This window comes from Sus scrofa, chromosome 2 (assembly GCF_054392235.1).
Source record: "Sus scrofa isolate SSC_HxYL_T2T_F1_AM1 chromosome 2, Sscrofa_HxYL_maternal_Yorkshire_Landrace_v2.0, whole genome shotgun sequence".
Taxonomy (NCBI): domain Eukaryota; kingdom Metazoa; phylum Chordata; class Mammalia; order Artiodactyla; family Suidae; genus Sus; species Sus scrofa.
This window is the reverse complement of record NC_139384.1, coordinates 31,832,082-31,845,981: the sequence shown is the minus strand read 5'-3', so window position 1 is coordinate 31,845,981 and position 13,900 is coordinate 31,832,082. Positions and strand designations below refer to the sequence as shown.

Here is a 13,900-nt window from a genome sequence, read left to right as displayed (position 1 = left end):
CGGGCGACGTGGCTCCGCGGCCCCGGCCTCCTCCTGCAGCCCGGCGGCCAATGGCGCGTGAGCGGGGCCGCCCGGAGCTCCCCTGTCCGCCGCCCGGGGCGCGCCCCTCCGCTCTGGCACGGGGCGGGCGCTGGCTGAGGGGCCGGCCCGTCCCCTCCCTCCCGGCGCCGGCCCCAGCCCCGCCGCTGCCGCGCGCGCTCCGATCCCCCATTCCCGAGCTGCCGCCCTCGTCGCTCGCTCGGTGCTTCCCCGCGGGCCGCGCTCTCCTCCCGACGATGGCGTGCGGCGGGCGCGGTCGCCGCCTGGGGCTGGCTCTGGGGCTGCTGCTGGCGTTGGTGCTGGCGCCCCCAACGCTGAGGGCCAAGCCCACCGTGCGCAAGGAACGCGTGGTGCGGCCCGACTCGGAGCTGGGAGAGCGGCCGCCCGAGGACAATCAGAGCTTCCAGTACGACCACGAGGCCTTCCTGGGCAAGGAGGACTCCAAGACCTTCGACCAGCTCACCTCGGAGGAGAGCAAGGAGAGGCTGGGGTGAGGCCGCGCTCCGGGGCGCCGCAGGTGCCCGCGGGCCACTCGGGAGGACGGGCGGGTGGGCGGGAGCCACGCGTGCCACGAGCCCCAAAGCGAAAGCGAAATCGGGCGCCGGGACCCGAAGGCTGGGGCCAGGCGGGCCCGGCGGCGGGCCTGAAGCAGAGTTGCCCGTGGGCGTCGGGTCCCTGCTTGGAGATTACCGCCGGGGCCGGGGTGGCTTCCCGCGGGGACTGTAGCACGTGGCAGCGGGCGTGGGAGCCCGGACGGCCAGGGCCCGCCCCCTCCCCTGGGTTGCATCAGAAGGGAGGGGAGAGTGTACAAAAGAATTTATCCACGGTGGCCTTTCAGTGACAGTTCTTCCCCACCCTCCCTGTTTCTCTCTTCTGTCCCCATTCCAGGAGAGGAGGGCATGCGACACTGCTAAGGTCTCAAGGGTGATCATTAATGGGTAAAAAAAATGAAAGGGCAGACTTAGCAGAGGCTCTATCCTGGCCTATGTTCGTGGGTCCGGACTAGGGTGTTCGTTCTTGCCTTCTGCTTAATCATTCCAAAATCTGAAGAAGGGGAATAAAAATCCTTGTGTTAAGGGAGGAGCATGTGGGTATAGGCATAGGGGGTGGGAACGGAGACTGGCCCCCTCTTTTATTTCTGTTTGCAGCAGTTTCTGAAGTCAGCAGAGAAACCCAGTCCTTTGGCAACTGAGAACTAAAAGCTGGAGGGTGGTGTGGTGGCACTGTGAATTTCACTGTTGAAAGCAGTTGAGTCCGGAACCAAACCTGGGAAACAACCTGGGTACATCTCAGTGCACCCTCTCCACCGCCCCTGGGGAGACACGTGAGCATTATGCAAAGGTATCTGTTATCTGGAAACCCTTCCACGGAAGAATCAGCAGCCAGCCTGATCCAGGTGGAGACCCGCTGGGAAGGGTCCCAAAAGCTGTGCCTGCTGGGCACCAGGCCTCCAGGAATCTGGTTCCTGGGGGTGGAAGATCTTTCTGCCCTGCTACATAAAAAAAGAACACAACCATCCCTTTGCTGATGAGCGCCACCAAGGGCCAATGTGATTGGTTAGAAGAGGAGGCTAAATTATACCTATTGTGTAGGTGCACCATCTGCCTGTTCTGATAAAAAGATCTTTGAACTTCAAAGTCACTTCCCAACAGTCACCTTTTATTTTGCAGAGAAGTACTTTCTCTTTTAGTTTGGGCCTTAACAATGGGGGCCATTGATGAGTTCAGTCTATTGTATTGCTTTGAGGCACTTGGAGGCTGATTTATTCTGGGGCCCTGGGTGGCAGCCATTTGTCACCGGGGAGAAAAAGGAGGAAAGGTTTAGGGGAACTGGAGTAGGGAATTCTAGTTTGCAGTCCTAAGGCTTCCAGTTTAACGCCCTTCCTCATGCTGAGTAAGCCTGATGGAGCTGGTCTGCATTTGACCCTTGCATGAAAAGCTTAACTTCTTTTATTTATTCATGCAACTAAACATCTGAATGGCTATTGTGTGCCAGGCACCTTGTTAGATAATCTGACAACTACAAAGATAAAACCGTATGTTCTAGGCCACAAAGTACTTATAATCATATGCAGAGGACAGAGAGGCGAGCAAACGCTACTTGTAATTGTTGTGATGGTGGCATGTCAAAACCACAGTGACCACATCCAGGAGAAGGAGCCCCTAAGGCTTTAGGTTGGAGAGAAGGCTTTGGGGGTTTGGGATGTCACCTGACTGGAGTTTGTGGCATGACTCAGAGGTTACCAGGCACACAAGCAGGGGAAGGCATTCCTTAAAGAAAGAAGCCGGCTTAAAACGATTCTGAAATTTGTTCTGGGGGATGCCGGGTACTGGGATAGTAACGGGACAGGGCAGGAGAAGTGGGTGATGGGAGTGAAGAGAAGGCCAAGGGCAGAGCAGGAAGGACCTCTGTGAGGTGAAGATTAGATGTACATGGTTGAAATGTCAGCCTCCCAAAAACTTATTAGGAAAGTGGAGCTGGCAGTAGAGCAGAGATGAGGCATGGATGGGGAGACCAGGGGGCAGGGGGTGGCTGGGAGTGTCTGAAGCAGGCATGGCAGGAGAGGGTGAACGCAGACCCATGTGGGAGGTGGAACTGGCAGTGCTTGCTATTGGCTCAATGTAGGCGTGGGGGAGAAGGGGGGAGAATCCAGGGTGACTTCTGGGTCTCTGGCCTGAGCCACCCGAAGGGCAGTGGACACACTGTTTACCTACAAGGTAAATCTGGGCTAGAGGCGAGGAGGTTGGAGGCTTGGAGTGAGGGTGCAGTATAGGATGGGCTAAGCGTGAGAAGCCATCTCTCTATCCCTAGGTCCTGTTGCACTGGTCCCCTCTAAGTCACAGCTGTAGAGGGAGGAGTGTGGCTGCATCTGGGCAACTTTGTCACCACCCTCTGCCTGTAGATTCTAAGAATGTGGCAGCTCTAAGACCCCTGAAGACAAAAATAAAAAGTAGGAACCCATAGGCCTCATGCAGTCACAGATGTGCTGTACAGTCTTAGAAAAAATGTAAATTACTGGCTAACATTTAATATCGGAGTGATTTCACATACAGACCCAGACTTCTGGCTTCTCTTGACACCCGTGGCCCGTTATTCCACGTGGCAGTTGTTGTCTGGAGCAGAGCTGGGCAGCCTCACTGGCAGCTGGAAGGAGATCCCTGGGCTCCCTGGACGCTTCTGTTACCTATTTGTTGAATTCTCCATCCACCCGTGATCGGGATTATCATCCATAGTGGGGAAAAGTGCACATGCTCTCCACGATTCCTCTCAACGTTCCTTGTAAAGTTAGATGTTCCAATTTAATGGGAAAACTGACTCAAATCACACAGGACAAGGATCCAGATGTTCTGATTACTGAGTTTGGTTTATCTACATCACAGCTCCCTTTCCCTATAGCTCATGTTTGAGATTTTTAAAGGGAGGGGCTAAGACTGTATATGCTTCCAACAAATATTTGTGGAGCTCCTTCTATGTGTCAGGCTGAGCTATGTCCTGGATGTTTCTTTGGCCTAGATGAGATGCTGTCCTTTCCACAGAAGCAGGTTGTACACTGATACCATTTGGTCTCTGCTGGTTTGAGAGTCTGCCTCTCAGTAGGCTTTGGGTAACTGATGGGCATGTCACCACTATGTCCTCAGGACTGGAGCCATGCCTGGTGCATAGTAGGTAGGGTGAACACTGCACAATGTTGAAAGAATTCTAGGGTGTCTGGCTGTGATTTCCTGGAAAGAAGATATTTGAGGTTTTAGTCTTTTGGTCTTGAGACCTGTTAAAATTGCAAATGAAGGGACAAGTGAAAGCTGTTAGTAAAGTTTACACTTTCCCCAGAAAGAGGAGCTGGGGGGCTCCACAGGTTCAGGTAGGAGATGGAGACTTAGGTCATCATGATTTCATTTCCATTTCTAGTGATCACAGAGTAACCGCCAATTAGAACTTCTGTTCACAGTAAAGAAGTTGGGAGTTGATAAATTCCAGCCCAAAGAATTGAACTCATCCCAGGTAAATGAACTCCTGGGTAAAACTTTCTTAGACACTGGGAATAGCTTGCAGGTGTCTTTGAGGTTCCCTTTAGCAGTGGGATCCCTAGCTTTGAACCTTCTGGCCTAGAGATGGACAGTGCTGAGGTTCTGGTCTGCAGTTTGCTTGGGACACAGGTTTGGGGCGCCTCAGTGAGGTCCGGTGGGGAATCACTGGAACCTGGGCCAGCTGTGGAGCAGAAGACACCAGGGGACTTAGGCATCTTCACCGTAAGAGCAGGGCGTTGCTCCTGCAGCTGCTCAGCTGGTCACGTTTCTTGAATAGTTCCCATGATGTCAAGGCTCTTTCATCCCTAATATTTTCTGCTTTGTCCAATGAGATCTGGTCTCCCCTTCCTTTAAGATTCAACTCTCTGAATCCCAGGTGGTGAGGTTTTGAAACAAAACAAAACACACTTATTTTTTGGTTGGTTTAGATAGAATTTTCCATCTTTTGCATTTGGCCTAAAGCCAGGAGACATGGATTCTTAGCCCATTTGTGCCAAACACTTGCTGTGTTGGAAAAGGCATTCAATTTCTCTTGGCCTCAGTTTCCATTACTCTAAAATGAGGGAGCTGGACTGCATCAGGGAGGACTGCTAGGTTTCATCATACAAATCAACTCACTCGTCTAGTCGCATCTGTCTGCAGAGCACTGTGCTGAGAAAGATTCTGAGGCCGCATCAAGGTTTATCAGGATAGAAGGGCCTGGGTGGGGGGGCAATATCATCCTTGGAAAAGATACACTTTAAGATCCTTTCCGACATCGTCAGATCATTGATTTTATTTTCGTGTTTATGCGTTTTAGATTCTGCAGGTGTTTGATCTCTTTCTGGATCAGGATCACACAAGCCTTGATAATAGCCTTGCTTTATGTATTATTATTATTTTCTGAACTGTAGGAAGATTGTCGATCGAATCGACAGTGACGGGGACGGCTTTGTTACCGCTGAGGAGCTGAAAACCTGGATCAAACGGGTGCAGAAGAGATACATCTACGATAATGTCGCTAAAGTCTGGAAGGATTATGATCGGGACAAAGACGATAAAATTTCCTGGGAAGAATACAAACAAGCCACCTACGGTTACTACCTAGGTGAGAGGTGCTGCAGGAGCGATTACACAGCTGGGGCCCGTGTTACAAGCACCTTATGGGAAACTCTACTCTCTCATCATATCTACCCCCTTTGGGGAGATGTCACAACCTCCTAAGCAGAACCGGCTTATGTAACATCCTGCTCTGCTTACTAAGAATACACCAAGTTGCTGTTGTGTAGGTGGAAGGGGCTGAGCATCTAATACAAAAGGACTTAGGCTGCTGCCTAACCCAAGTTTACCATCTCAGAGGCACACCCAGGGAACAGAGCAGAGAGGAAGCCTGTCTATGATGACCGTTTCAGAACACTGCCGAGTTGTGGACAGCCAGGACTGAGCAGGCTGGAATAGTCCGGGAACGCTTCCCAGTGGAGGATGCTTTGGGAACTAGGCCTTAAAGAATAGATTTACATCTAGAGAGAGAGACCGTGGTGGGGAAGGTGGGTCTGCTGGAGGGGCAGAGGTGCAGCAATGCGTTCAGCAACGGATAGGGTTTGGACAGAAGTCATGCTTGTTTGGGGGGAATGATGAAGGGGTGTGTGCCATTTATAGGGTGCAGACCCATTGGGTACCTCATGGAGACGGAGAGGGGACAGGCCAGAGGAGAACCAAAGACACACTCTCCCAGGCAGATGAAGAAAAATCTTGAAAGATTTGCAGGAACTTTGAGACAGGATGTCCTGGGTACTAGGGAGCTTCTGTATGTTTTGGATCAAAGAATATGATGAAAGTAGGGTTTTAAGAGAAGTATGACATCAATATGGTCTTAGGCCTATACTTTTATTTTCTTATTTTATATTTTTTCTTTTTTCGGCTGCACCTGCAGCATATGGAAGTTCCCAAGCTAGTGGTCCAATCGTAGATGCAGCTGCAGCCATAGGAACACTGGATCCAAGGTGCATCTGCGACCTATGCCACAGCTTGGGGTAGGCAATGCTGGATCCTTAACCCACTGAGCAACGCCAGGGATCGAACCCACATCCTCACAGAGACAGCGTCGGGTCCTTAACCCACTGAGCCACAATGGCAACTCCTCAAATCTATACTTTTAACCACTTGCTATAATGCCCCTAGCAAATCATTAGGGCCTGGACTATAGGGTGGTACAGAGGGACCGACACAGGCATTCTGAAATAAAATGTTTCGCAGAACTTGATAGGTCAGGACCTTTGGGCCTATGTGCACCATTTGCCTGGAGGAGGAATGCTCTGGAAGGGAATGACTTCCTTAGCAACCGGTTTTCATGTTTCTGCGCACACCCTGTAGGAAACCCCACGGAGTTTCATGACACTTCAGATCATCAAACCTTTAAAAAGATGCTGCCACGTGATGAGAGAAGGTTCAAGGCTGCAGACCTCGATGGTGACCAGACAGCCACCCGTGAGGAGTTCACTGCCTTTCTGCACCCTGAGGAGTTTGAGCATATGAAGGAAATTGTGGTTTTGGTAAGACAGAGAAAGAGCCTGGGCTGGGAAGAGACCAGCACGAAAGCCACACCAAAACCCTGTCCCTTCTTCCAAAGTGAGAATGTCCTTCAGCCTGAGGGGAGTTGGAGAAGGACTCTGAAGTAGGTGCACTGGCTCCTGTCAACCCAGATTAGGGCAGGGTAGCTGCTATAGCAAGTAGCCCCCAGTCCCAGCCATTTACCACATCACAGGTTAGTTCTTGCTTATTCCAAGTCCAGGGCAAACAGTCCCCATCAGATGGACTGCCTGGGCAGTCCTCCTCCAAGAGCTGGCAGGCATCCAGGCTGCTTCCATCTCGTGGCTTTAAGGTCATCCTGGCCACCAGCAGCTGGTAGATGAAAGAAGAGAAGGACCGAAGAGAAGGCATGGTCTGCCTTTGCTGTTCTGGCCAGGAAATGATTCATCCCTTTCCTTTACATCCCACTGGCTCCTCCTCGATATGATGAGGCAGGGAAGTGCAGTGTAGTTGGTGCCCAGAAAGAGCAGAGGGGTTTAGTGAGCAGCTAGCTAGTCTCTGTCTCATGTGTCAGCTTTGAGGGAACTAGAAAAAGATGCAGAAGTGGAATGCATTGGACTCTCAAACTAGATGAAAACTAGTCAAACTAGATGTCAAACCATGCCTGGGAAGGATGCGTCCCTTGGCATGTGGTTGCTTTCCATGGTGTCCTGCTGGGTCCCAAATATGTTCATTTTCAATGACAATAAAATAAATGCCATCACCTGTTTTCAGGGCAGCTATCCTGAGCCAGTTCCAATTATCTTGCTGTTGGGAAACAACCAGCTCTGGACTCTTTTTGTTATGGAGTCAGTCAGTTAGTTCACTCTTGCCTCTTGCTTCATCCTTAAGACCCCCATGACCCTAAGGACCGGGCAGTGGCTCTGAGAATCATTTCTTTGTACCACCCAACATCCACTTAACAATAGCTCCTTTGCCAGAAGACAGTGGAGATAGGGAATCATCCACAAGTGGCTCACGTGCTTCTGGACTGGCTCTGTTCTCTTCAGGATGCCTTTGAGTTTCTGTCACAACGGACAGTAGTAAACTCATTTAATTAATCCTCCTAGCAAAAAGCCTGGTTAAGAAGTCAGATATACTAAATACAGGACATAATGCATTCAAAAGTCAGGAATACTTTTATTTTCTAGCTGTCCACAGTTCCATATCTTTTGACACCAGCTCATGGTCCATTTAGCAGTGGAATCTAGCTTCATGATCCTTTCGTGCAATAGCTCTCCAGCTGGCCTCCTTGTGGTACACAGGGCTGATGTGACCGCCTGGTGGAGGTGGCTGACCTGCCAGGGCTTCCTGATAGTGGCGCTTATAGGTACATTTTCATTTACAAAGAGTATCTTGCTTTTAAAATTGTAGGGTGGGAGAGGAGGGACAGAAGCCATTGCCTATTCTTTGTAGATAAATTAATGTCCAGAGTGGTAAGGAGACAAGCCACAAGTCACCAAGCCACAAAAGCCAAAGGAGGACAATGGTTAGGACTCTGGGTTTGCTGAGAGCACAGAGCCATCTGTGTCCTCTTCCCCCTTTGCTTCCTAGGAAACTCTGGAGGACATCGACAAGAACGGGGATGGCTTTGTGGATCAGGACGAGTATATTGGTGAGTGCTGGCCTGGAGGGGTGTTTTTCCCCCAGACATCTCTGTCAGTAGCAGCTGCAAGTCTGTAGGTGTCCCTCCTATGACTTCTCAGTGGGAGGGACTTGTCACACGAGCCCTCCTGATGCAGGTTCGGGGAGGCATTCCTAGAGGGGAAGAGCCCAGAAGGCCAGCCCCACCCCAAGGCTGGCCAGAGCTCTGCGAGGTGCCCCTTATCACACTGTGCGGTCTGCCTTTGCGAAACGGGATCAGAGATACCCAGAGATGTACAGTGAGGCGAGAGCAGACAGTCTCAGGGGGAGACTCCGAAACAGGCTGGTAGCCAGGGAACTGAGGAGGTGGAGCTGTGATCAACAGAACTGTTTGCATGCCCAAGCTCTCTGCAGAAAGGGATTCCTTCGTAGAGAGGTAAGTCATTCTACAAAGTGCATGACTGCCCCATAATATAGCTGTTTATGCCTCTGGTTTTTGATCTTTCTTGGGGAGTACCATCCCCAGCTTTTTGCTCTGAAGGCCTTCACTTAAACAACATCAAGAAGTGCATTTTCAGGTAACTGGGCACTGGCTGAATGAGGCTCAGATTAATGCTCCTGGGTCTGAAGCCACTGCTGCTGGTTAGAGCTCTTCCCAGCTGCCCAGGAGCCCTCCCAGCATGAAGGAGACAGCAGCGTGGATATTTCCATTTGATTCTCAGCAGCGGCTACTTTGGTGCTTTAGCACATGGCCCCCACTGCAGGCTGCCTTTTTGTGATAGCTCTTTCCCCAAGTCTCAACGAAGTAAAAGCTGGAAAATTATTTGAGGGATGGGATGGATATAATTTTCGTGCAGATATTTAATAGGGGCAGTTCATTACCTTTCAGTGTAAAACCAGAGCCCACGTTGCCATCAGCCTCTGGTCTGTAGTTGCCTGACTTTGCCACTCCATCCACAGGAATGAGTAATGAAGAGCAAAGTTGCTTCTCATCATTAGGAATTATATTTGGTCGGAAGAACCAAACACTGTTCTCCTCTGTATGTGGTAACAGGCAGGCAGCTCTCACCACAGTAATGAAAGTAATCTCAGTGGCACTGCCTTTGTTGAATAACAAACGCTGACAGCCCTGTCAGCAGATGCTTCGTCCTGCCTGGTGCACATGCGTGTGAGGGAAGGCTCAGAGCCTCAGACACCTCGATGGTGGTGATGGAATTAGATGGACAGAGAAGGCTGATGGATCAAAAGCAATATAGTACTTTTGATTAAAAGTGTGTGCTCTCCCTGCCCTCCTCCTGATGGAATAGTGCAAAGTCGGGGGCAAAACTCTGAGTGGCTTTGCCCAAAAGAGACACTCCATTCTTTACACTGGCAGAGAGGGAGGTCAGGGCATCATTCTTGAAAAATTGAATTCTGAGCAACTTGCATTTGGAGAGAGCCGAAGTACATACTTGTCTAGCAGGTGACTTCCTTTATGGAGGAGCCGTCTCTACAGGCAGGGACGAGTAGAAAACCAGTGGTGATGTGGTAGAATGGAATCAAAAGCCCCAGCTTCTCTACCTGCTAGCTGTGTGACTCTGTGGGAGTCACGTAATCACTCACTATAAGCCTCAGTTTCCTCATCTGTAAAATGGGAAGACAGAGCACGCATGCCTCCAGGATGGTGTGGGTCTGTCTCGTAGCTGAACTAAGGGTCTTGCCTCTCTTTTTCCTTCATTCACTACCTGTTCTTGCTACCCCGTGACATTTCCAAGTTGTGCTTCCATCAGAGAAATTGCCCACAGGTTAGCTAGTGACAGCAAACGAGATAAATTTCACCTTCATTTTCCTTTCCCTGCCATTCTGTAAAATAAGGATATTGATCTATCTTATAAAATTGCTACAAAGATGAAATAAAATGATATATGTGAAAGCCTCTGGAAACGACATAACAATAATAGTAATAAAGACTGTGGGTTGGAAGCAGAGCACCCATGTTCCTGTGTAGCCTGCTACAAACCCACACGAGCTGTGGGTCCATGGGTTAAGGCTCTGCATTGGTGTTTTCAGCTATAAAGTGGGAATAACAATACCCACTTCATAGGATTTTAATGAAAAAAGAAGTATGTCCTTAAACAGCATCTGGAGCATAGAAAGTGCCGATATTGGTCATTATTAGTCGTTCTCACCTCTTTGGATCCAGGCTGGGTTGTAGAGGGCTTCCACAGAAGTGTCCCACCGGATCTTCATTGTAACCCTTTGATTGATAAATTACTGTCTCCATTTTACAGACAAGGCAACTTAATCCCAGTCACTGAACTAAGTCAAGAGCCAGGATTCACCTTCTGGCTTCTAAGCACAGTCCTTTCTATTCCACTAAGTGGCCTTCATGGCCAAATCATTGCATTATTTACCCAAGAGACGCCCCCCCATCCCCACCCCCACCCCCATGTTTGGTTAGGTCTCTTGATGGTTGGAGGTCAGGTGCTCTGGGACCTGCCTTCCCACTTGTCTTCATAACCAAGAACAGCCTTCCCTTCCAGCCGATATGTTTTCCCACGAGGAGGGTGGCCCTGAGCCAGACTGGGTGTTGTCAGAACGGGAGCAGTTTAATGAATTCCGGGATCTGAACAAGGATGGGAAGCTGGACAAGGATGAGATTCGCCACTGGATCCTCCCGCAAGACTATGACCACGCTCAGGCAGAGGCCAGGCACCTGGTGTACGAGTCGGACAAGAACAAGGTATTGCCCAGACTTCTGGAATTGTTCCTCGACAGGAGACAGTTTACATAAGATTGGTTCTGTTTGCTTCTTTGATGTTTGCCTTGGCCCTGCGGCTGTGTCTTTATCGACTTCTTTCATTCCTGCCCTGCATCCAAGACCTGTGCACTTGAGCCAACACTGCGGTAACCACGGTGAGCTCAGCAGGCCCAGATGTTCCTGGACGGTCTGCCATGGGTCACACATATATTCATTGCCATATCCTAGGATCACAGAACCGGTCACTTTGTTGGCTGTGGGCAAGCATGGATGTAATAGGGTTGCCCTCCATGACCCGAGGACGAGCTTGTTCATCTGCTCCTTCAGTCGGCAGGTGCTTACAGACATCTGAGGCATGTCAGGCAGAAGGAAGCCCATTAAAGCCTAGGTATCCTAAGGCCAGCTCACTGTGCTGGCTCTGATGCCAATTATCTATTGATCAGTATCCAAATAAATAAACAAGATTAGAAAGAAGGCCCGTCTCTCCCATTTTGATCATGGCTTAAAATTCTCGGGAGACAGTCATGTTTTACAGTCAGGCCATAAAAGGGAAGCTGAAATCTTCAGGGCCTGTTTTGGGCACTGCAGCACTGGTGTGTACACATAACTGGCTTCTGGCTTCTGAATTCCTTGAGGATTTTCCTGATATATTTCAGCACAGCTTTTATAGCAGGAGGCTGTTGCAGTTTGGGGTTTGCAGGGCAGTGCTGGCAGATGAAGGAGGTACCTAACAGCCTCTTATGAAAGGTACAGTCATGAAATGTAACTTTTTAAATGTTGCAGATCAATGAAATGACATGAGCTTCAAGCTGAGTGATTACTCAGAGTTTCCCCGCTTCCCATGACAGAGGTCTTTTCTCTCTCTTATAGGATGAGAAGCTCACTAAAGAGGAGATCTTGGACAACTGGAACATGTTTGTTGGGAGCCAAGCTACCAATTATGGGGAAGATCTCACCAAAAATCACGATGAGCTTTGATGTAGACTCACCGTAACATGACAGACTGTCATAGGCTTCCTTTTATTGTCTCGGATGGTTGCTACAATTGTCTCATTTACAGCAGTTGTGTTCCCCCCCCCACCCCCAAAGCAAGTTTATCACCTCAGATTGGGGTTAAAATTGTCTCTCACTCAGTATTTGCTGGGAAATAGTCATCGCTATTCTTTCAGGAGATTTCTCTCCAAACACGTTAAAATTTTGGTAAATTTCAAAGCTCTATGGAGATACCTTGCTAAAACAGGACTTTTTAGCTTTATCCATGAAATCTAAAGTAAAGGAGAAGAAACTTTGGGAAGCTTTGTCATTCATAAGTTGGCCGGGTAGGGAGGGGACAGCATATGGAGTGACTGCTGTGTATTTTAACTGCAGATTTTTTACATTTGCCACTGTTAAAAAATTGGCGAGGGAAAAATTCTGATTAAGCTTCAGTGGTGTCTCATCCTACATGGGCTTCTTTCAGAGCAGGGCTAATATTTCAGATTCTTCCTTCTTGACTTTGTACTCTGAGCTGTTATTGTCAATGGTATATAAACCTCTGTGCATTTTTCTGTACAACCTGCTACATGTGCACAACAGATCATTGTTTTTTATCCTTTTTTTTTAATGATAAGAAGCAATTAAGAAAGATAATGTGAAAAAGAAAGGAATTTTAAAGGTAGGGAGAAAAGATGAATGTCAGGCATTTGAAAAACTATAGGAAAATGGTAAACACTTTATGATACTTGAGAAAATTTTCTTGAGATGGAAATGAAGTAGATCTGATTTCTGAAAAAGTGACTAGAAATCCTATCCATTTCCTCACTGATCTCTGATAGGAATGAGGGAGTGGGGTCCTAGGGATGCTGGCCCAGTGGAGCTATGGAACCCATCTCTCCCAGTCCCGGTGAGTCCACAACCCTCGGACCTACCCTGGGACTACTTGGACCGTGGAGTTGACAAAGCGATGTTCAAGCCATTGGCTGAATTGGAAGACGTTTTACAGGTTGGAATTCCACCTTATAAGTAGAAAGTGAATGAAATAAAGGATCCCGCTAAGGATGTTCTGCTGTGTCCTGTGTATCTGACCTCACATGTACCATCTGTGACATTCTTCATTATTGATGTGGAATTTAACAGGGGGATGAGAGGACATGAGCAAACTTACAATAAACGTTCTGCATTTAAAACATTCATCAGGAGTTCCCGTGGTGGTGCAGTGGTTAACGAATCCGACTAGGAACCATGAGGTTGCGGGTTCGGTCCCTGCCCTTGCTCAGTGGGTTAACGATCCGGCGTTGCCATGAGCTGTGGTGTAGGTTGCAGACGCGGCTCGGATCCCGCGTTGCTGTGGCTCTGGCGTAGGCCGGCAGCTACAGCTCCGATTCGACCCCTAGCCTGGGAACCTCCATATGCCACGGGAGCGGCCCAAGAAATAGCAAAAAAGGACCAAAAATAAATAAATAAATAAATAAATAAAATAAAATATTCATCAACTAGAATGTTCAGAACATATTCATATTTACTTGTTTTGTAAATACACACTTCTGTATGCTAACTAGACAACCTGTAGGTTCAGTTAATTAACTAAGACCTTTCAAAAGCAGGTTTCAATTGGAAGAAAATCCCAACTGCTTATCACGGCCTGTAAGGCCCTGTAGGATCTGGTCCCTTCCCACCTCATCAGCATCACTCCCTTTCACCTCCCATAGCAGCCCTACTGACGTTCTGGTCCTCTAATGCACCAAGTTCATTTCCAGGCTGGGCCCTCTGCACCTGCTATCTCTTCAGATTCAGAACCCTGATTTCACACATCCTCGGTAACCCAAATTACTTCCTCACTGGGGCCTTTCTGATCCCATTATTTATACAAGTCCCATTTGGGTCCCTATCTCATTTCCTTGTTTTATTTTCTCCTTGGCATGTACATGCTGCCATTTATATCTGTCTCCTAGGGCTGCTGTACAAATTACCACAAAGGGGGGCTTTC

The 13,900-nt window shown here is 48.9% G+C and overlaps 2 protein-coding genes across 39 annotated transcripts in view; one reads left to right on the top strand and one right to left on the bottom strand.

Moving 5' to 3' along the window:
• LOC100737821 (uncharacterized) overlaps positions 1-13,900 on the bottom strand; it is a 333,963-nt gene that overhangs the window by 121,319 nt on the left and 198,744 nt on the right. For 3 of the 38 annotated variants that reach the window (XM_085011540.1, XM_085011560.1, XM_085011542.1), the window contains exon 4: positions 1,678-3,761. The exons of 33 other annotated variants lie outside the window; for them this stretch is intronic. In XM_085011540.1, coding sequence (XP_084867666.1) covers positions 3,739-3,761 — 23 coding nt within the window. In that variant the 3' untranslated portion in view covers positions 1,678-3,738. Of the gene's footprint in view, positions 1-1,677; positions 6,945-13,900 lie in introns of those variants that run through there. 2 more of the 38 variants (XM_085011562.1, XM_085011529.1) reach the window with 2 other exon arrangements.
• RCN1 (reticulocalbin 1) lies at positions 202-12,972 on the top strand. Its single transcript, XM_003353917.6, has 6 exons — positions 202-529; positions 4,958-5,151; positions 6,417-6,595; positions 8,166-8,226; positions 10,718-10,917; positions 11,806-12,972. Exons 1-6 carry the CDS (start codon positions 276-278, stop codon positions 11,911-11,913), a joined length of 996 nt encoding a protein of 331 aa, XP_003353965.3. The 5' UTR covers positions 202-275; the 3' UTR covers positions 11,914-12,972.

Excerpts from the sequence above, each read along its gene's own strand:
- RCN1 (XM_003353917.6), top strand. The coding sequence starts at position 276 with ATGGCGTGCGGCGGGCGCGGTCGCCGCCTGGGGCTGGCTCTGGGGCTG. Across the intron at positions 6,596-8,165 it reads TGAAGGAAATTGTGGTTTTG|GAAACTCTGGAGGACATCGA; the intron begins GTAAGACAGAGA and ends TTTGCTTCCTAG. Across the intron at positions 8,227-10,717 it reads GGATCAGGACGAGTATATTG|CCGATATGTTTTCCCACGAG; the intron begins GTGAGTGCTGGC and ends CTTCCCTTCCAG.